General features: G+C 33.4%; 5 protein-coding genes across 8 annotated transcripts in view; 3 read left to right on the top strand and 2 right to left on the bottom strand.

Annotated features, from left to right (window-relative positions):
* LOC115240989 (sodium-dependent nutrient amino acid transporter 1-like) overlaps positions 1-3,583 on the top strand; it is a 5,869-nt gene extending 2,286 nt beyond the window's left edge. Inside the window, exons 3-9 of the mRNA XM_029816488.1 lie at positions 118-373; positions 913-1,287; positions 1,461-1,636; positions 1,791-1,981; positions 2,083-2,182; positions 2,364-2,635; positions 2,997-3,583. Coding sequence (XP_029672348.1) covers positions 118-373; positions 913-1,287; positions 1,461-1,636; positions 1,791-1,981; positions 2,083-2,182; positions 2,364-2,635; positions 2,997-3,164 — 1,538 coding nt within the window. The 3' untranslated portion in view covers positions 3,165-3,583. The remainder of the gene's footprint in view (positions 1-117; positions 374-912; positions 1,288-1,460; positions 1,637-1,790; positions 1,982-2,082; positions 2,183-2,363; positions 2,636-2,996) is intronic.
* Positions 3,575-9,345, bottom strand: LOC115240986 (sodium-dependent nutrient amino acid transporter 1-like). 3 transcript variants are annotated; one of them, XM_029816474.1, is made up of 11 exons: positions 9,189-9,345; positions 7,285-7,362; positions 6,921-7,179; positions 6,446-6,656; positions 5,610-5,981; positions 5,316-5,514; positions 5,148-5,219; positions 4,852-4,951; positions 4,590-4,766; positions 3,912-4,006; positions 3,575-3,812 (listed from the first exon to the last, which is right to left on the bottom strand). In XM_029816474.1, exons 1-11 carry the CDS (start codon positions 9,201-9,203, stop codon positions 3,672-3,674), a joined length of 1,719 nt encoding a protein of 572 aa, XP_029672334.1. In that variant the 5' UTR covers positions 9,204-9,345; the 3' UTR covers positions 3,575-3,671. The 3 variants fall into 3 exon arrangements, with proteins under 3 accessions (XP_029672334.1, XP_029672332.1, XP_029672333.1); XM_029816472.1 differs by having other exon boundaries at positions 5,148-5,514; XM_029816473.1 differs by lacking the exon at positions 7,285-7,362 and having other exon boundaries at positions 5,148-5,514; positions 9,189-9,343.
* An 852-nt stretch (positions 9,346-10,197) lies between these two features.
* Positions 10,198-16,550, bottom strand: LOC115240985 (sodium-dependent nutrient amino acid transporter 1-like). 2 transcript variants are annotated; one of them, XM_029816471.1, is made up of 10 exons: positions 15,249-16,550; positions 14,890-15,181; positions 14,679-14,801; positions 14,321-14,573; positions 13,709-13,931; positions 13,255-13,629; positions 12,604-12,970; positions 11,810-12,086; positions 11,474-11,571; positions 10,198-11,377 (listed from the first exon to the last, which is right to left on the bottom strand). In XM_029816471.1, the coding sequence occupies exons 2-10, from the start codon at positions 14,923-14,925 to the stop codon at positions 11,240-11,242; spliced, it is 1,890 nt and encodes a 629-aa protein (XP_029672331.1). In that variant the 5' UTR covers positions 14,926-15,181; positions 15,249-16,550; the 3' UTR covers positions 10,198-11,239. The 2 variants fall into 2 exon arrangements, with proteins under 2 accessions (XP_029672331.1, XP_029672330.1); XM_029816470.1 differs by having other exon boundaries at positions 14,890-16,550.
* A 700-nt stretch (positions 16,551-17,250) lies between these two features.
* On the top strand, positions 17,251-18,911 carry LOC115240934. The gene is made up of 4 exons (XM_029816387.1): positions 17,251-17,332; positions 17,545-17,756; positions 17,908-18,080; positions 18,537-18,911. The coding sequence occupies exons 1-4, from the start codon at positions 17,261-17,263 to the stop codon at positions 18,686-18,688; spliced, it is 609 nt and encodes a 202-aa protein (XP_029672247.1). The 5' UTR covers positions 17,251-17,260; the 3' UTR covers positions 18,689-18,911.
* Positions 18,912-20,011: 1,100 nt separating this feature from the next.
* Positions 20,012-21,995, top strand: LOC115240933 (intraflagellar transport protein 46 homolog). Its single transcript, XM_029816386.1, has 4 exons — positions 20,012-20,143; positions 20,268-20,536; positions 20,771-20,962; positions 21,186-21,995. The coding sequence occupies exons 1-4, from the start codon at positions 20,093-20,095 to the stop codon at positions 21,766-21,768; spliced, it is 1,095 nt and encodes a 364-aa protein (XP_029672246.1). The 5' UTR covers positions 20,012-20,092; the 3' UTR covers positions 21,769-21,995.
* Positions 21,996-22,124: the final 129 nt, after the last annotated feature.

Genomic DNA, 22,124 nt, shown 5'->3' with positions numbered 1-22,124 from the left:
TTCCGATCGAACGATTCGTTACGTGTTGGCGATTACGTCGCAAGTCGACACGACGGTGACTTTAATGCGCACGGTGTTCCCATTTAAATTAAAAACAGACGCTTCTTACATCAATAGGAGTCGGATGGGCGCAGTTCTGCTCGACTGTCGCGTTAGCGACCTACTACAGCTCACTGATGGCGTTGACATTTTATTATCTGATCGCTTCTTTTTCCGCCGAGTTACCTTGGGCTACTTGTCTAAAGGAATGGGGCGACACATGTGTCGACTCAAGTACAAAGAGAAATCACAGTACAGCGGAAGGAAGCGTCGATATCCTCGATAATCTCTTAAACGGCAGCAGCAAGCAAAGCTCGGCCGAATTATACTTTTCGTAAGTGTTCTTTTATTTTGAATCTCAGATAGGATGTCTGTAATATGTTCTACAAATCGCAATCTTAATTTTAACGATAGGTTTATGAGAAGCCATACTGACTCTACTTAAGAAAAATGTTATTGTTAGATAAATTAATAATTTTCTAATGTTATATAAACGATAATATTATTGTAATAAATTCTGCTTTTATAATTTCTTTAATGAGCGAGAAAGTGAGTAAAAAGATTAGAAAAGATTTTTATCTAACTTTAGACTTTATTTGGAGAGAATCTTTCCATACAAACTAAAACGCAGCTCTGTTATATCAGACATTCGGACGTACTAGATGTACTATATGTGTATGTATATACTATATCGGAATGTATGTATACGGATACGTATAGTCTCGATCGAAATTTAAGACTTCATTATACATATACGTAATGTTAGAAACAAAGTATAATATTTATAAAATAAACAGAGCAATCTTTCTCTTTGGTATATTTGTCGAGAAAGAAGCTTATCCTCGATATAAATTAAGATAAAATGATTTGCAGACGAGTGGTTTTGCACGAAAAAGAGAGTATCGACGATGGAATCGGATGGCCGGATTGGAAATTGACGCTTTGCCTTCTTGCCAGCTGGGCGACGGTTTGCATGATACTCTTTCAAGGTGTAAAAAGCTCCGGGAGATTTTCCTATTTTCTTGCCATTTTTCCGTACATCGTGTTGATCTCACTGCTGATTCGCGCGGTTACATTGGATGGCGCGATGAACGGGATCCTCTACTTTATTACCCCGAAATGGTCGAAACTCTTGGAACCGACCGTCTGGTACGCCGCAGTAACGCAGTGTTTCTTCTCGCTTTCCGTATGCTTCGGTAGCATCATTACATACTCTTCGCACAACAGCTTCAAGCACAACATCTACAGGTGAGAAGATAGATTCAGTTATTAACAAAATTAGATTTTAAACAAATAAAAAGGTTTTAAAAATTGCACAAAACTTTTCGACATAATATAAATAATAATAATTTCTTTTTCATTTCGCTAGTAGTATCTTCTTCTTCTCTCCATTAGCTTATATTTATTATGTACGAACTTAGAGACGTGATAATAATTACCTCGCTGGATACAATTACGAGTTTCTTGGCTGGCTGCACGATATTCGGGATTCTCGGCAATCTGGCGTACGAGTTAGGAATAGAAGATATATCCAAAGTAGTCAAAGGTGGAGCTGGTCTAGCATTTATATCTTATCCAGACGCGATAGCAAAGATAAAGTGCACCACACACACACACACACATACAAACACACAAAAAGTGTTTTTCTAAAACTAAAATACCATAGATTTATTTTTATCATGTCCAGTTTTATTACTTATATACCGAGTAAGAATATCCTCTAATCGTTTTTCTCTGAAAAATAAAATCATAAATTTTATTGCAGCTATTTGCCGTACTGTTTTTCGTAATGATGTTTGTCCTTGGTGTCGGTAGTGCTGTGGGAATGATGACTGGAATTATTACAGTAATAAACGAACAATTTCCAAAGCTGAAGACTTGGCAAATTGTTGTTCCGACCTGTTTTCTAGGATTCTTAATTGGCACAGTTTATGTAACACCAGTCGGTATAAAATTATACTAACCAATAAAAGAGAATTAGTTTTAAACGTTCTCTCGTGTTAAAAATTAATTAATTAATTAATTGATATGTAAATTTTTCAGGGTGGTCAGTTTATCCTAACTTTAGTAGATTATTACGGTACTTCATTCGTCGTTTTCATCTTGGCATCATTTGAGATGACCGGAGTGATATGGATATATGGTAAGAAATTTTTATATTTTCATTAATTACATTTTCAACTCTTTCTATTTTTAATTATCATCATTTAATCTTTATTATTCCGTGATTTAATTGCGCGTTTTAATGTGAAAATATCACAGTTTATTCGAAAATAGTTACGGAATGATAGTGATAAAATTACAATATTTTTATCTTTTGGCAGGATTTGAAAACTTTTTGGAGGATTTGGAATTTATGCTGGACCGACAACCGAGCATCTATTGGAGGATATGTTGGTTTATAGTTACGCCATTGATTTTAATAGCGATCTTTATTTATACAGTAGTTACTTTGTCGCCTTTAACTTATGGTGGAAGATTATTGCCGGAATCTGCACATGCCGCCGGATGGACGATACTTTGCATAGGTGTTCTTCAGATACCGCTATGGATGCTGATTGCGATGCTGAAGAATCGAAAATTGCCGCTCGCGCAGGTAAATCGATTTATGCGAAAAAAGAAAATTTGTAATTTAGAACTTTGTAATACAAAATAATCTACATTTTATCAGATAAGCCATCGCATTAAATAATTTGTTCTAATTTTAATAGTAAATGATGTTATAATTGATACATTTTTTTCTCAAGAAAATTTGATAAAAATTAAAAATCTTTTATATAAAAAAGTTTTAGAAATAAAAGAAAAACTTTTTTAGCACAATAATAATAATTTATTGTTTCAAGTGCTTGAAGAATTATGCGGAGGATTTCTGAAAAAAATTGTGCCACATCTTACAAGAGATTAAAAATTGAACAATTAAATTCATCGTTATTAAATACATCGTTGCATTGTTTAAGATGTTGAAGAGAGGTTTCGTACCTGCGAACGGATGGGGTCCACGAGAAGTGCAGCAGTGCAAAGATTGGAAAATCTTCAAGGAGGAGAGAGCAAGAGCTCGAGAGAAGCGAATTCAGCCAATCTGGAAACAGATACTTTACATTCTTTTAAACATGGAACCAAAGTAGAACGTACAATTTTATATATACTATACGAATTTGTACAGTCGTTTCTGCCGTGACAGGATCCCCATGGCAGGATTGAGAGAGATTTAATTTCTCAACTATGCACATGAAAATTATTGTACTTTATATTTATTTCACGTCGCGACAAGATTGCCAGATGATAATTTTATACAGGTTTCATAAGGTCATTAAATTGAAAGAAATATCACTTTATACAATACATATATTTAATATAATATATTAGATAATTCCCCATGCAGTTGTGTTCAGTAATACTGTAGTTAGAAAGCCAATATACATACGTAGTTGGCTTCATTAACGCGCGCTTTCGTATAAATTCATTTCCGTTTGTATATATAATATTACATGCACTATGTGTAACGTCCAATTCGCAATAAAGAGCTGCGATATAGTTTTGAAATCATTTTACTCGAGATCACTATATGGTCACTGTGATTAATAAATACAAAATATAATGATTTTAATACTGTTTGATTATAATTATAATTGTCAATAATTGCCAAACAGCGTTGCTATAACTTTTGATTTCTTCGCGCACGTTCGCGATATCGTTTTCGATTGTTTGAAATCTCTCCATTTGTTGTATTTTTTCTGGTCTTTCGGGCCCCAATTGGCATTCGGCTTAATCATCTGAAATTGAAGAACAATCACATTTTAGATTTACGACACATCCAAAATTTATGTTGAAACAATATTTAAGTAAAATGCATATATAAAAATGTGAATTACATTTAGCCATGTCTTATCTTTATTTCGAATTCCAACAAGAATCATTCCCAAAGGAAACGGGAGGAGTCCTAAAGCCAAAAGAGTCCAACCTGCAGCTGTAAAAAGTGAACAAATATTTTAATATTAATATGATATTATCTTATGAGAGAAACATCTCGTCTCCTAATTTCTATCTAACATAAGTATATATGTATATATATGCAAAAAATTTAGCTTTTGTGAGTAACTACATAATTAATTTTTATTTTATCAAATTTTTACACATGCTCTATAATATTGTACTTATATCTATTTTTAATTTACATTAACTGTAATATAAATAAAGATATTATTTTTGTGCAACATAATCGCCTACAAATACATACGACGTATAAACGATCACACTTAGTAAAGGTAAGAAAAGTTCCTCAGCGTCATATCCAAATGACAGCACCTGAAAAAGCTAAAGTACGAGTGCAATAAAATCTTAGCTAAGAGCTGAGCGTTAATTTTAAAGGGAATTTCGAATTAGACTGAATAAGTCGGTGAGAATTAGGATTGCACAAGACATAAATAAAGATATAAATATATATATATATATATATATATATATATATATATATATATATATATATTAATTATAATTCTTTAATTTAATTGTAATTTTAAAAAATGTATACAAATAGCATAGAGGTATACCGTATGCGGATGTTGGATAATATTCATCGTTGTACGTGAGCGGCGTTATAGTAATCAGGAAATAAATCAAAATAGTGAATAGGGATAGGGGAGTCAAATAACACCAACAGAATCTCCAATAAAAGGATGGCCGTCTTCCTATCATAAATTCGATGTCATCCATAAAATTGTCGACGCCTGGCGAATCGAGTCACTCTTTTTAATAATTTCATAAAGCAGCTTCACAAAAGAGTAAAATGTATTATATACAATAGATTATTACCGTATACCCAGGAAATGGCAATCACTTCGAAGGAAGCTAAAAATACGATAATGAAAGTGCCGCCGAAATAATCTACCAGATTAAGAATGTACTGACCACCCTGAAATGATTTCGGCAAAAGTTCAAAGTTTGATTCAATAAACATTATTATTATTAAGTAAATTATTATACAAATATATAAACCCTCTGTTACTTTGATATATAATTTCATTTTTTTTTTCTGATGATTGAAGAGAATTTGATAGAGATTCTCCCTTTTATTTTAAAAGAAAAAGGAATTGTCTTTTAAAACTTACGGGCGTGCAATAGACAATGCCGACTAAGAAACCAAAGATCGCGACGCCAGCGGCAATCTTCCATTGCTTAAGCTGTGGAAATTGGTCCTTAATAATACTGACGATAACATTACAGAAGGCAACGGTAGTGCCTATACCCAAGACAAAGAGCATTAAAAAGAAGAGTACGGCGAAAAGCTGTGGTACCACTGTAAACTTTGCCAGAGCTTCCGGATAGGATACGAAAGCCAAACCTGTTCCGGCGCGGACGACGCTGCCAATGTCATCACTACCGATCTCATGAGCAAGATTACCCAGAATTCCAAAGATTGTCGCGCCTGCCATCAAGCTGGTACAAAGATCCAGAGTCGTTACAATCGTACAATCTCTGCAAGAGATCCTCCATCAATTCTCTAATAAACTTTGAATAAAAATTGTTGAAAATTGAAAACTATATCTCAGATTTCTAAAAATAACACGCACCTGGACGCGTTGTGTTCAAAATTATTATATGAGGAGTACATAGTCACCGCGCCAAAGCACACGCCGAGGGAGAAGAATGATTGAGTGATGGCGGCGTACCAAACCACCGGATCCAGAATCTTGTGCCACTTGGGCTCGAAAAAAAAGATGATGCCGTTTATTGCTCCGTCCAGTGTCACCGCTCTAACCAAAAGGCTGATCATAATGATATACGGAAAAAGGGCCAGAAAGTAAGCCGCTTTACCGGTGCTTTTCACACCCTTGCAGATCACGACGTAGATGAATATCCAACTGACCAACAACGCCAAGACCAGCTTCCACGAAGGTAGCCCGAGCCCATTCTCGATTCCCGTTTCATTAAGGACGAATTTTCTAAACATATGTATAAAGATGGCTAGAAATATTTATTCTGCTTTGAAGATTAAGCTTCTCCTAAAAAATATAATAAATATTAGCTCAGAATAATAAAAAAGTAAGAAAAATTGATAATCTAAAATTAAGATAACGATAGAGATCAAAGATGAAGAAAATGTAAACAAAGATACGATAGATGAGAGATAATGTCGATGATACAATTTAATGTACTATATTGTATAATACATTATTATCACATTGCTCTATAATTGTAAGAGATATTAGCAAATTCTGATCCTGAATCTTGTCGGGCGATAAGTTTTCAAGAATAACCCGATGCAGTTACGAATGCTTCTGATAATTTACGATATATATTAATGTATGTACATAATACGAACAAATGTGCAATAATAGCGTCAGATATAAAAATAGATGTAATGAATAGCGTTGTGTAATTGCGCATTGTATAAAGATTAATATACCTAAAATACAAATCGGCGGAACTTGTACTTCCATTTTTCGCTTGCCCGATCGACGAGCTATCGAAGCACGCGTCATCCCATTCTTCCCAACAATAGGCCCACGGAAGTACTGACTGACAACTGGCCACCATATAATAGAGTGTCAAAGCCATAAGGCCGCAATAATAAGTAATCACGGAGAATACTGATATTGCTACGCCATAGCCGATACCTAGTTAATAAATATTAAAATTTACCGTCCTACCATATAAATCCAAGTACTATAGTTAAAACAATTGTATATATTCTGTTTATATATACATATATCTATGTATGTATATGTATATAAATATCTAAATATTCCAGTTTTTTGTAATTGATTTAGGCATCCAACTATCTGGATATTCGTATATTTACAAGATTAATTTCTATTTGGCACTTTTTTTCCAGGATTAATTAGATTTTGATTTTTACGGGAGAAAGAAAAGTAAAATACCTTGAAATAAGGGCGACACGGACCAGATTTGAATGCAGGACCTGCTAGTGAATTGTCCAAGGATCATCTCCATGTAGTAAAAGGGTTTGCCGATTACGAAGAGTACCACTATATAAGGGATGAGAAAAGCACCGCCGCCATTCTTGTAAGCTGTATATGGAAATCGCCAGATATTCCCAAGACCGACAGAGAACGCCACACAGGACATGAGAAATTCCACTCCGTTCTTCCATTGAGCTCTCTCTATCACGTCTTCCTCCTTAATCAACATCGAAATCAATAAATAGAATTTCGAAAAATTTCGCAAAAAGAGAAGTAAAACATTCCAATTTATACATATATATAATGTGTCTATTAAATTTACTCTATTTTTAATTTCGTTTCCGTCGGCTGATAAGACGGATGGCTGGAATATTGTTCGGCCCGTATCAATGACGTAACTCTGAAAAATTAATTATTTATTATCTGATGACTTTTTTTCCATAATACAGATAACATTGCGCAGCCATAAAAGATATAAATTATTTACGCTCCTTGATCGTAACATTGTGTGTAATCAGATTGCTCTCAAAAAATTATATGAGAATGTTATTGATATGATACGATGTGATATGACATCGCAAAAATATGTTGTTGGCTATCTGGATAGTTTAACATTTGTATCACACTATTATTTTAATATAGTCACTCCGGGAATAAGAAGAGTGTAAAAGTGAATTTCGAGGCTGGGTATGGCCAATCGATCTTATTAAGCGCGAGACGATAGGACCCTCACCACGCTTTCGCCCTTGTCTTTGTAGATAGACTCGTCTAGCGAAATTCTTGTATAATCCGTCTTATAAATATGAACATATTATACAGTACGTATATATATATATATATATATATATATATATATATATATATAGTATATATACATCTCAAATTAGAATAAAATCGCAAATTCTTATTAAATTTGTTCCGCGATGTCATGCTGTCAGTCATATTAGCAGTCGGACAATTTTAAACATAAAAGGAGAAGATTTATATAATTTTGATGTCTTAACGCTACTGCGTCCTTTTTGCATAAAGTAAACAAAAATGTATAATCATGTATAAATCAATCAACTGATGACATATTTCGCTATGTTTACTAATTAATGACAATTTAATTTAAAAAGAATAAAAAATTTTTAGCTTTGATATCGTACACATTACAATTTGTAGGATGCGCCTATTATTAACAAACAAATTGCGTAATGCTCTTTTACTAATAGACATGATCGTCGTATTTATTTTATTGTAAAAATGGTTAAGAATACTTACAATAGATAGTGTATGTCTTTTGCAATAAATATTGATTAATTTACGGTAACAAGATAGATAATAATGAAACTGCAGCAACATTGTAAATTATTCGATTTAATGTTTTATTATAGTGTCTTGCAAAATCTCTAATATTATGTAAGCAACAGGTATTATCATATCGTAAAGGGATAAGTACATTCATGAATTAATTTCTGATACATTTTTTAATCACAAGTATTTTCGAGATTTAAACTGGCAGTTGAACGGTGATAATTAATGACTACTTAATGAAACGAGAGTAAAATGAGAACATGTAAGTGCTCAAATAACGAACTTATATCTCCGCAAACATTCGTGTTTATCCGCGCAAGTAGGATCGTACCGACGTTATGTACAGACAAAGATTATCATATGAATAAATACCAAGTATTGGAAATTATCTCTCCATTTGTAAGAAATTTTCAATTTGCAGTTTTGAGATAACATTGTTTATAATGCGCGCGTTAAAGAGCTTATACATTTCTAATTTTGTAAATTAAAATATTACAAAATTAAAATATTATTATACATTATTACATTATTATTTGTTTTCTACTTTGATATATCATATAATTAAAATTAAAGCTATATAGAGTATACATGTATGCGAAAAAAAATATATATACATATACAAATAATAATTGTTAAAAAATTTAAAACTTCCCAATATATTTATATATTTCATCTTACATATTTACCTTTGCTGTCAATATTACAATAAAGATAAAGATAAAGATATCTTTCCTTCCAAAAATTTACTAATTTTTTCTCCTAACAATTTTCTTTTTATTCGTACATTTTTCACACTTTACACACACTAATGATCGACATAGTAAAATTAATAACCCATAATTTTATAATATATAATAGTATACGCAAAATTTTATATATATATATATATTTTTTTTTTAATTTATTTATTTGCATAATATATGCGCGAACCTTTGTGTGTTCCATTTTGACTTGTTTCGGCACAAAAAGCAATCGTTTCTTACTCGCACGATATTATCCACTGCTCAACTTTCTTTTTTTTCGAAATTCTACGCGCGTCTTATTGTTAGCCAGTCGGCAGTCTTTGATAGACTGCTTAAAGAATTCGCGCAACGTATACGTGCATATAGCGATCTGTACGCTGTACGCGCAATCCTTTCCGTCAGATTAAAGCGCGCGCACTACTTGTTAATCACAGTAATCAAGCTCAATAAAATTTTGACATCTTTCTCTTCTTTTCTCTCTCTCCTATCTTTCTCTTCTTTTCTCTCTCTCCTTCCTAATACTCTCATATTTTGTCGCATCTTTTATTTATTCGCTTGTTTTTTGCATTAATTTTCATGTCGCGTAATATATCTGTGTAATAATAGGTGTATTACATAGCGAAAAATCTCTTCTCTTTTCATTTATTTTTACTTTTGCGGCGTTTAATTAACCATTTCTCTGATATGTAACTTTATTAGCGGAAAATATATTTCTTGATGTTTTTTTTTCTGCAATTGTAAAGGAAAGTATTAAAGTCAACAATCGAGATTTAAGATCAATCGAAAGTTGTTATTTAACCAAATGTCATTTCTCTGAAGAAAAAAATAAAAGTGATCTTTTGCAAATTTGTCGTACAACGAAAAAGAAAATATTATGAAACATAGATGAGACGATGCGCATCGAAAAATTTTTTTACGGAAATAATAAAAGATAATTTTTATCGTAGATGTTAAAATCTTACACCGTACCGCGTACTATCTGCTTAAAGATTCTCACACCTGTTAAAGTTTGCCCACACAAAAATGACTAATCCGAATGGCATTCTATAACAAGACGGTTCAAACGTAAACGACAGTAAACTCCCGTTTTCTTTTTATTTTCACCTTTGCAAGATAATGACAATACTTTTGATTAATATACAATTACAGAATATCAAATTATAGTATGAGTTAGTATTTATTAAAATTATGTAAGTATAATTACATAAATATAAATAAGAGAATAATAAAATAGCTGAAATAGAAAAGAAAACTTACAAGTCTTGACAGATTAATCGTCAATTCAGTTCAATTGATTGATACCCTGTTCAATTGACTATATATCCGTACACGTAAAATTTTACATAACACATTCTGCTGCATAAATTAATTGCGTAATATCACTAATATCTTTATCCCAAGCACAAATAAACAAGGAAAATTTATCTAGATCACAAATAAATTTCAAGTATCAAATGCGTGAGAGAAGTTTTAATATGAGATATAAACAATCAAACGGATATTTTTATAACATACATATTTTATTCAGCTAGTTTCCATTTTATGGTATAATACGCTGGCACAATTTTAAACGCATATATATAGAAAAGAACCAAATCAAAAAACAAATTATATATCTTAAAATTTATAAACTAAATTGTCCACAGATATTACGTAATGTGACCGGTGACTCGTAACTACGTCCGTGCATAATTGAAACGGAAACATTCTACACAAAATGTATTCGCGTCCAATTGTAATTCAAAAAGGTAAATCAAACAACATGATTCATAGCGGTAGTTATATAGTACCGCCGGCATTGTACCGCGGTCGTATTTTCAATATTCGTGTGCACACCTTTTGTCTCGTTATAGTATAGCTCTGTTCTAATTTTCTGGTACTAAGATATTAAAAAATATCTTATCTTGAAAAGTTTCAACTAAAAATGCGCATCTTTGTAAAACCTAATATAATTAGTATGTATGTGTATAATTATGTATGTGTGCATAATGTAATAAATAAATAATTTGTAAAATAGATATAATACACATTATATGCAATAATATGTATAAAATAATGTATATGCAATGCGCGCAAACACACAACGCACACATAGACGTATAAAGAAAAACAAATGATTTATTTTTTCTACAATATTACAATACATTATGTTAGCTGTTAGCTAATAGACAGCATAAAATCTTACAACGTTAAATTAGAAAGAATATGGAACAATAAATAAATAAAATTTGATTTTTTTTATTTAAAAAACATCTTCATTAGACCGCCTTGAAATCTTAATTTCTTCTCCGTCCTAAACGTTTCCCATTCTCTGTGTATCTTCGGGTTCTTAGGTCCCCATTTACTTTGCGCAGGTCGAAATGCCGTTTTGACAGACTATAATATGTTTTAGAATTTTAAGGATTAGTTTCCAGCTTTTTCTGATATTATATACTTTGAATTTGATATATATGTGTATATTGAGATACCTACTTCCGTAAAAGACGATGATATTCTGTTTGCGACAATTTTTTGGCCGATCCACCACATTATAGGAGATATGCCTAGAGCCAGCAGAAACCATCCTACTCCTACTTAAAAAATAAAAAAGTAAGCTTTTTTGGCGCATGTCGCTAACAATAAGACTGATAATGATTTTTAAGCCTACTTTAGACAATTCATAACTCGCGACAGAATTTTTCTCTGACATTGTATATGCAGTGCAATATAAAAAACATTTGAATAATTAGAATGCACGGGATATAAAGTTATAAATATAGAGTTTTATTATCCAAAGTGGGCTTAAGATACCGAAAAAGTTTTACTGACCGTAAGCATAATCGGGAAATAATACGCCGTCGTACATAAGCGGCTCGTAAGTTGCGCACGTATAGATCAGTATGACGATCATGAGAAAGGGTGTGATTAAGAACCAACACGCTCGCCAGTAGAAACCTAGTCTCTTATTCAGCATAAATTCCATATCGTCGAGGAAATTCGACAGACCATACACCCAGAAGACAGTTATTATCTCGAGAACGCCGACAATTATTGCCACGAAGGTTCCCCCGTAGTAATCGACCAATGTTATGAACCATTGACCACCCTGTGTGTGTGTGCGTGATCGACATTTAATATTAAATCTTAACATGAGACCATGTCAAATTTATTGAAAATATGTATATTTTTTTCTATAACTCTTTCAAAATATTTGAAATTGTTATCCAAACATGCAAAAAAAAACTTAAAAATTTTTTGTTATTGAAATATATCCTAGAGCAAAATATTGATTTATTAAAATAATCATTTTGTGTATTTTTTTTTTTCTTCAATGGAAGTCTTTTAAAAAAATTATTTTTTTTTTTTTTTTTTTTTTTTTTTTTTTTTACAACCCATGTAACTAAAATAGATGCAAGCCAAGATGGAAGACCGGTGAAATGTATATATTCAATATTAAATAATAGACTGAGCGTTAAACGCATTCGGTCTAAACTGGAATTTTTGCATTGCTCGAATGTAGACTTACGATCGGTACTTAGGATATCGATTAGGTCAATGATATTTATAAAAGTGATATACTTGTATCAACTTAAGAGCTAGTATGAGTGTTTAATTTAACGTACCGGAGTAATGTAAACGAGACTGACGACGTAACCGAAAGAGGTGACGAAGAGCAACACTAACCATTGCCTCACTTTGGGTAAATGGTCGCGAAAGACATTAAATACCACGCCGCACAACCCGACGGCGCTTCCTACACCGAGGACAAATAGCATGACGAAAAACATTACGGCAAACAGCTGCGGCACAAAAGTAAAGCGCGATAGAGCGTCCGGATACGAGATGAAGGCTAATCCGATGCCGCCGCGGACCACCTTGGTGATATCCGTCGTGCCCATCTCGTGAGCCAGATTACCGAGGATACCGAAGATCGTGCAACCGGCCATCAGGCTGGTAAACGTATCCAACGTTGTCACTATCATTACATCTCTGAAATGAAATAAAATATATGTATAGAATAAAGTAAAAAGCGCATTTTAATATAGCTGTCTTTGAGCGAACCTTTGAAAAACTGGAAAAACTGAGAAGTGAAAGATACGATTGAAAAATAAAATGCAATAATGACGATGACTAGCCGGAAAATGATATATATTTCGGATATGTAAATTTATATAAGTAAACAATTTTTGAACGGGAATTTAAAATATAAATCAGCTAATGTAATATTTATGATTATGATTAAATCTTATTTTAAGGTTCAACGAATTTCTTACCTGTCCACTCTGTGTCCGAAATTGTTGTAGGAGGAATAGTTAATGATTGGGCCAAAGCAAACCGATAATGAAAAGAAACATTGCGTGATAGCGGCGTACCAGACAGTAGGCTTCCACAGAGCGTCCCATTTTGGCGTGACGAAGAAAAGAATGCCGTTAACGGCGCCCTCGAGGGTGACGGCTCTGATCAGCAGAGCCGTCATTACAACGTAAGGGAATAACGCGAGAAAGTAAGCTGCTTTGCCCGTACTCTTCACGCCGCGAAACAGCAACCCAAAGATACAAGCCCAACTAAGAAATAGACATATTGCCAGCTGCCAGGACGGCGCACCGATACCGCTCTCGATGGACTCGTATTCTTGCAATACTAGTTTCCTGTATGAAAATCGCGTAAAGATTTAAAAAATAAATCAACATTTAAAAGGGCTGAGAAAATATTGTTTTACTCTCAAACCTGAAATACAGCTCCGCGGAACTTTGAACGGTGACGTTACGAATCTCGGAGATACTGCTGTTTGAGATAGCATCGATACAGTAATTTCGCCATTCCGTGCGACAAATCGACCACGGCAATTCAGACTGGAAGCTCATTGCCAAGTAATATAAGGTCAATGCCATCAAGGCGCCATAGTATGAAATGACGCAGAACGCGACAAAGGCTTGTGAATATCCTAAACCTGAAAGCAGATCTCTATGTGTTACATAATCATAATATTGCAGGAAAAAGAATAAGTTTTAATTGAAAAATTGAGAGACAAGTCTATTATTTTAAAGTAATTCTTGAATGCATAAAAAAGAAATCTCTCTTTGACATCTTTTGCAATATTTATTATCTTTATGATATTCTCAGCATCTTTGATCACACAAAACTTTTTCTTTTTTTCTAGAAAGATTTTTTTAGAGAGATCTTAAGAAATTATCTCAATTTTTAATTTAAAAAAAAAATCTGTATTTTGGGAACTCTTATACAAGTGTTAAATTAATCCTATGTAAACAAAAGTAAGATTGTTTTTATTTTATTATTATTTTTATCTTACTTCTATTTTACTAAAACAAATCATCTCACCCTTCATGGCCGGCGTCATGTGCCATGTTTTCACGCAGGATCTGCTGGTAAACTGCCCCAGCAATGCTTCCAAGAGGTAAAACGGTTTTCCGACCAGAATCAAGACTATAATGTAGGGTATCAAAAAGACACCACCGCCGTTCTCATACGCGGTGAATGGAAATCTCCACACGTTTCCCAATCCGACAGAAGTGGCTATACAAGCCATTAGAAATTCCAATCTACCTCCCCATTCAGCTCCTTTAGTGACTGCCTGAGACGATTTATGTGTTATTATTAATATATAATTATATATTTTTTTTATCATCTAAACTTAACGTAAGATACATATACATATGTAGGTGTGTGCGATACGCACTGAATTTTCAGAGTGTTCTTGCTGTTTATCAAGTTGCGTCGCTGTCTTATAATCGGGTGGAACATTTTCATGAGAGTCAAAACTGTCCAGTTGGAACGCCTCGTTAGAATATCCACTTTGTTTCTAAAAGATTTGTAATATTTCAGTAAATTTTATAAGAAACGGCGCGGTGTCCAAGCGAACTTTATTTTACGTGTAAAAAATTTCTTACGTAAATGCCATCTTCCATCTTTTCCGTCTTTACCATTACAAGTTGCACAAAAAGATAAGAAACGCAAGAGGAAATAAGGTTCAATCTTCGAGAAATATTCAAGTCTCCGATGATGGAATGCTAATTAACGTGAATGAAAAACTGCCTCCAACCTTTCGACTGATAATTATCAAGCCAGGAATCGGCTGGCAATCACTCTCAGAGGGAAGCACAATCTTTATTCAATCTTCACTCGCGAATACTTCGCGATAAGATACTGACAATTCAAACTAGTGATTTCATGATGCTCCATCTGAAGGAAATTATAATCTTCTTTTTTTTACAATTTACAATTTACATTTTATTTATAGACAATGCACCTATTAGACTTTATAAAGTAGTAGATGTTCCGTTATATCACATGATACATTAGCACTCTGCTTAAACGCACAATTATTCACTCGCAATTTTTAATCTAGCGCATTAACTTTCTTTTTTTTTTTTTTGTATTATTAATCCACGTTTTTTATAAATTTCTATCAAGGGAAATTTTAATGGTCCGTGAAATACAGTCAATAATTAAAATTCGTTGCCTCTTGGCGAAGATAGCGCGATCCGTCTTCCTGGGAAACACTTGGAATAATTTCACTTACGAGACATCTTTGCTCGCGAATCCCCGGCCGACGATCAAGATAAAGATACCAATGTGCGCTCCTGCATTCGCACGACTCGAGGACGAGGTTCTCGAGATCTGTATCGCTCGTTAGTCGCAGATTGGTCAACAAATCCGCGCCAAGTCGGATAAAGCTATCCTTTGCCGATTAGATACTAGTTCTCCGGTTTATGCACGTCATTTTGGTTTTCATCTCTTCCTCATGATGTAACGAGCACAATAAATCACTTTAACATTATATAAATTGTCTTTTAAAAATATCTTCAAGAATCTTTGCACATAGAAACTCGAGACACAGATTACAATAAGATATTTACATTGCTTGAAAAATTGACGATTCCCATTTGATCGACTTGTGTAAAAGTAAGAGAGAAGAGAGTAGTACAAAGCACCAGTATATAATCTTTTAGGAATAGTTTATTATTATTAGTATCCTTTAATTATTAATTTGAAGAAATATAAAAATAGTCTTTGATAATTATTGCAGAAATTAATTTGCAATCAAATTATCTTGGTCAGCTTAATCTGCTATAGAGAACAGATAAATGCGCGCTTCAATTATTCAAGGTACTAGCCATTGTTTTATCTTTAGAAATAAAAAAAGACCGAGACTCCCCATAATCATCAAGTCATTCAGCTCACGTCAAAAGCCATAACACGATAACAAAATTGATTGAATTGGATTATGAATTTCAATCTGAATTTTGTGAGTCTCAATCTGACAAACAGAAAAGAATAAATGTTTTCATCACTAGAATATTGGGTTTTCTATGTCATCGTATAGAAATTTGCAAATATGATTAATCGATAATCTTAATCTATTTACAACATTCACTGTATCGCTATATATATTACGTATTTGTTATCTTCATCTTAAAAGTTGTTTAAAAGAATATTATTGGAATTTTTCTATTTCAAACGAATGTGATAGCAAATGCGCGCAAGTACGCACCTTTGTAAAAATTTACGACGCTAGCACGTTTGTGAAAAATTTGCGAAATCCAATACGATGTGCTCATCCGCAAGATGATCCGCGTATTATTTAGACACTTCATAAGTATAATGAATAAATTAATCTGTCGGTTAACAGGATGTAGCTCGAGGAAATTTGTTGCGGAAAACTTTGTTTCTTGAAAAGAATCTTTTTTATTACTTTTACAACATTATCAAGTATAATTCTACTCGCACATGACTCTTATGCCTCCTCTCCCCCCTTCGTATATCGTACAAGGTCCATAGGTTACATAGGTTACATAGATGCATAATAATAATGTCCACACCCGCGTAGGTTATGCTAGAGTGAGCAAATAGGATTCCGCCTTATTCTGAATCATATTACATATCGAAGAAACATAAATGCATATAAATATCTTGTACTATATTTTTTTTAATTAACTGAACATTTCGTCGGTACTAATACTAATTAAAGTCTATGCTAATGCTAACTAAAAATTAATCAAAACCAATAATAATATTCTACAATATATGTATATATTATATAATATAAAAATTATTATATAACAATTAAATATCAAGGATACAATACATAATATTGTGTGAACAAAAATGTGACTATCGATTCAATTCGCGATAACTTTGTCAGATTTTTTTAGTTATGTTTTCCTTGGCACGAAATGACACGACGAAAAATCGTATATAATTGCAGGAAACAGAATAAAGGTTTAAATTTGCTTGAGAACGATCGATAAACGACAATTAATGATGGACAATCTGGGTGACATTTATTATCTAGTACAATTAATTGTTCAGCAAGTTTTGATATTTCTACGAGTACGTTCCTTTTTTTATCCTTAACCTGTTCATGATTGACAATGCGATGAAGCGAGATATTCTTAACGCATTAATTAATATTTATGTCAATATGTCGCATACTTTTCATTATCTCGATCAGTCGGCGAATGTCGGCAAGTTATGTCAACTTTTATCTTTTGCTGTATATATTAAGGTACCGACCTTCACTTTTACAACTTTATGTATCATAGGACTTTATTTTCCGCGAACTTACGTGGTTCACGTCAGCCGAGGACAATTTTGATAACGCGAATTCGAAGATATTAGGAATCGCGCCGCAGCATCCCGCCGCCGATTTTTTCGTACTTTTCACTGTTTGTAGCCTCCTCTTTGCGTTTATGATTCTATCTGCGAATTCCCCCAAGAACGAGGCGTCGGATCACGATATCATTAACATTGAGACGTAAGTTACTCGAAAAGTTATTTGAAAAGTAATAAAATTTTGATTTGTTAAAATAATTTTATTTGTGATAATTTTTTTATTATATAATTATATAAAAGAGAAATGACAGGGGATTCAATTACAACTTTTTCTACATTTTCTTTAAACTCAGAATTTCCACTGCTTTTGAGAATGATACGTCACCTCTTTGGTATTCGAAAGCTGCAAACTCGAGCTTAATAAATTACTTCCACGCTTGCAACTCGATCAATCCATCGCGCGACGTGGTTCTTAAGAAGCAAAATATCTCGCATCCGGCTTTCTCAAAATGCAGAGGGTCATTGCGTAAGGATTGATCTCTCTCCTTGTAGAAAGCAGATCAATTAATAGCATTATCTATCATTGCACATATTGAAAGAAAAAAGCTGCAAACAGAACATTATTTCTTATGCACGATTTTTGGGCTGCGTTCCGTTATTCACTGCCAATACTGAAAATCTATAGTGCACGTGACATAAACTATAGATTTTCAGTATATTCACTAACAGTGAATATCGGAACGCAGCCTTGATTTTGGGTTGTGATATAAGAAAATATATATTCCCTCTCCCTAATTTCTTCTTTTGATTTCTTATAAAAATTTCTAAAATAATGCGATACAAGAGAAAATTTTAGTTTCAACATTCTATTACACAAAAATCTAAATATTACAAATGTGCGATGCGTAGTCATGCGAATATTGAAAATATTTGTTAGAAATCCATTTAATCGCCAAGTTAATCTTTTCTTTCTCTTTTTTAGAATCAAAAACCTCAAATTACAACGTGCGCTCTATCTATTCTCAACATTCTCGAAAGAAACAAATGAATCATCCCTCTTCTCAGACGACATCTCGGGAATGGTTAATAAGACGCACCAGAAGTGGTCACGTCTATGGAAAGTACCCGATATAACGAAAATAAAAGGGAAGCAATCGCGTTTGAAATGAAACGCCGACATCAGAGTCAAAACAAGGAAATTTGTTTGAAATTTAAGACAATTTATCGCAACCAACTTGAGACAAGAATATCTTTCTTGCGCGGGAGGAATGTATGCTCCTGCTAATTTTGATAACTATAAAATATTTTTGATACTATATTATAATTACAGTACAGTTTTTGATAATTTTACCTATTTTCCTTGTTACAATTTATATCGTCCTTTCATCGGCACGATACGCTGTGTCTTCACAGTTGCTTCTTCTTTCGACATTGTTTTTTATATTTTTATCAATCTTTCCACATCGTGCCGGTGGATATATCTGTACATGGGATTATATACATATACATATACATACATGTGTTTGCGATCAGCTTATGACAAACGTTAATAAATATTTTATTACGGTTCTTATTTTATTACGGTTATTGCTTCTTACGTTTTTAATGACGATTAACCCTTTCGGCGTGTGCGTTATCGGTAGATAACGACACGCGCGAGCTTTAATCGCTCAACAATTTATTGCACTTGTCTGCATTGTCTGTCATAAAATGGAGGCAGCTTTATCATTGCGAACAGTGTCTTTCATTGGATTATGTAGGTCATGTCATGTGTAAAGATTGAATTCGATAAAACGATCGATACGACCATTGGTGTTAACGATAAACAATGCGACAGGAAATCTTTTTCAAAACACAGCTAGAATCTTTTCTTTTTTTCCCGAGTCGATATGTATACATCTCACTTGCTTTTACGTAAAAATAAAAAAGATTATACAAAAAATCAAAAATATATAAATCCCAATAAATATATATACACAAATATAAAGATATCATAATACTCATTATTTCAAAATATAAATGTTAATTGTTTCACATTATAATAAATTGTCACGATTGAATACGATCGGTATGTGGTTAGATTTTTATTTATATCATCTGTGATTATGTAAGAGAGATGCGGCATCTAATCCATCTTCTCTTTTTTTTTCCTTAGAAACCGCAAGAATTATTATTGATAAAACGAGTAAAATGAACAAATCATTTGGAAACGAGAAAATCACCATCCAATTAAGATTTAGAAACTGTGTCAAAAAGGCATGTGTATACAATTTGTACATCTATAATACGATAATAGAGACATGTATTTTTAAAACATATTTTACACAAACAACTATGTTTGTAAAAAATTAGGACATGTTTCACGTTTCACGTACTTTTACGCATTTTAAGCGTTTGTATTATTCTTATTATTAATTAATTTATATATTATATATTAATAATCAAATTGAATTATTATTATTATTTAATATAGATGCAACATGATATGCATGCTTATATTTCTCAGTTAATACCGATCGATAAAACTATGGTAACGTTATGAAAACAAATCCCCTCCAATTATCAACGGGATACGACCACACGACACAGGTAATGCCGCGAACAAAGTATTCTTTTCTTCTTTTCGCCATAATTTGGCAATAGTAAATAGATTGAGATTGAGACAAGACCAAACGATTTGTGCCTTGATCTATCCACGCTCGTCATCATACAGACCCTGAGAGCGATCGTCGAAGGACGCATCGATGGACGTTCTTCGGCGCGGAGCATGGACATCAAGGACAGCAGCGACGAAGAGGACGAGAGAACGCACGATATCCCGGCGTTCGGTAAATTCGACGAGACCATTGTGGTACGCAACGCTGAGGAGATTAAAAGCCCTGTAAGCCATAGACCCCCGAGTTCCAGGAAAACCAGGAAAAGCGATAGCTCGAACACGTTGGAGGACAATTCGCCACGCGGCAGGAAACATGAATTTAGAAGGTAACCGCGGTGTAAATCGCGTGCGCACAAGTTATTATAATACCGATAATAATAAATTACAGCAAATGTACGGATTACGAGACTTGAATTATCTTTCTACTACGTGACAATTATTTTGCAATAGTGACTTTTCTTTTTTCGACGAATAGAAAAATGTAGATTTATGGTAATATATTTTAATTTATACTTACTTTAAAAAAAAAAACTTGAAATTGTCGCATATCAAACAAATAGATACTCTAGCAACGAGGTCGGCTTCGAGAAATCGTTGGAAATCGGCAGCGATCCCTCAGACAGTGAGGAGAGCGACGATGATGATATACAGAGCACCAATATAGCAAAGCCGATTGATTTGTACGATCCCAAGGAATTCGAGAATCTGGAAGCATCGACGGAGGTCAAAGAACTGTTTCATAATATAATGAGGCAAGTGTGGGCTATTCGTATCTTTATATCCTACTTATTGTTAATCCTAATAATAATAATAATAATAATAATAATAATAATAATAATAATAATAATAATAATAATAATAAATAGTAGAAATAATATAGAATTAATAAATTAATAAAAAAAGAATTCTTTTTATAAAGAGCCATATATTGTTCTTCTCGATCAAACAAAACTTATCTTATCGATTGGTCATCAGATACACGCCGCAGAGGATCGAGCTGAACTACAAGCTGATACCATTCATTCCCGATTACATACCGGCGGTCGGCGACATAGACGCCTTCATAAAGGTGCCGAGGCCCGATGGCATCGAGGATAAGATCGGTCTGACGGTATTAGACGAGCCCTGTACCGAACAGTCCGATCCTGCGGTGTTGCATCTACAGCTTCGTAGTCATTCGAGAAGCGCCGGAGCAGCCGCCAGGCAGGCAGTCGTCAAAAGGGTCGAGGACGCCGAGAGAAATGGCAAGTCGATTGACAAGTGGATCACTGACATGAATCAGCTGCACAGGAGCAAACATCCGCCGGCCGTGCAGCTAAACCGAGCGATGCCGGATATCGATGGTTTGATGCAGCAATGGCCATTGCAGGTGGAAGATAAGCTCAACGAGTTGCAATTGGATCTATCGGAACTCGATTGCAATTTGCCACAGTTGGTCGATGTAGTCTGCAATCTTTTGGACATTCCCACGCGAGAGAATGCTAGATTGGAAGCCCTACACATATTGTTCACGTTGTTTCTGGAAGTTAGAAATGTCGAAAGCCGAAATTTTAATTAATGTTAAAAGCAGAGAGAAAGAGAGAAAAACAGAAAGAAACCGCTTCTATGTACATGTTTTACATTGTATTAGATTGTAAACAATATTTTAAGAGTTTTCTTCGTTATATTTACGTTTCGATTTTAATGTGTATGTATATGTATATATATATATATATGTCAGCTGAAAGTTTCTTTGAATCTGATTGTGTATGTATCTTGTAAAATAAACCAATAGCTATGAAAATATATTATTATCTTAAATATTCTTTTTAAATTAATAGCCTTTACAAAAAATATAATACTTATACAGTGAACGTAATATGTACCTTATCTATCATATATAGGTACATATTATATTCCCGCTCTTATGTTTAA

Source organism: Formica exsecta, unplaced genomic scaffold, assembly GCF_003651465.1.
Source record: "Formica exsecta isolate Colony F162 unplaced genomic scaffold, ASM365146v1 scaffold458, whole genome shotgun sequence".
Taxonomy (NCBI): domain Eukaryota; kingdom Metazoa; phylum Arthropoda; class Insecta; order Hymenoptera; family Formicidae; genus Formica; species Formica exsecta.
Note: the sequence above shows the minus strand (reverse complement) of the source record. Positions and strands in the feature narration are given on the sequence as shown.

Coding starts and splice junctions, on each gene's coding strand:
- LOC115240986 (XM_029816472.1), bottom strand. Junction 7,180..7,284: donor GAAACGAAATTAAAAATAGA/GTAAATTTAATA, acceptor ATGTTGATTAAG/GAGGAAGACGTGATAGAGAG. Junction 3,813..3,911: donor AAGATAAGACATGGCTAAAT/GTAATTCACATT, acceptor CTTCAATTTCAG/ATGATTAAGCCGAATGCCAA.
- LOC115240985 (XM_029816470.1), bottom strand. CDS start 14,925: ATGGTAAAGACGGAAAAGATGGAAGATGGCATTTAC. Junction 14,802..14,889: donor AGATGGAAGATGGCATTTAC/GTAAGAAATTTT, acceptor CAAATCTTTTAG/AAACAAAGTGGATATTCTAA. Junction 13,630..13,708: donor TCCGCGGAGCTGTATTTCAG/GTTTGAGAGTAA, acceptor ATTTTCATACAG/GAAACTAGTATTGCAAGAAT.
- LOC115240934 (XM_029816387.1), top strand. CDS start 17,261: ATGATGGACAATCTGGGTGACATTTATTATCTAGTACAATTAATTGTT. Junction 17,333..17,544: donor AAGTTTTGATATTTCTACGA/GTACGTTCCTTT, acceptor TATGTATCATAG/GACTTTATTTTCCGCGAACT. Junction 18,081..18,536: donor AAAATGCAGAGGGTCATTGC/GTAAGGATTGAT, acceptor TCTCTTTTTTAG/AATCAAAAACCTCAAATTAC.
- LOC115240933 (XM_029816386.1), top strand. CDS start 20,093: ATGAAAACAAATCCCCTCCAATTATCAACGGGATACGACCACACGACA. Junction 20,144..20,267: donor GATACGACCACACGACACAG/GTAATGCCGCGA, acceptor GTCATCATACAG/ACCCTGAGAGCGATCGTCGA. Junction 20,963..21,185: donor CTGTTTCATAATATAATGAG/GCAAGTGTGGGC, acceptor ATTGGTCATCAG/ATACACGCCGCAGAGGATCG.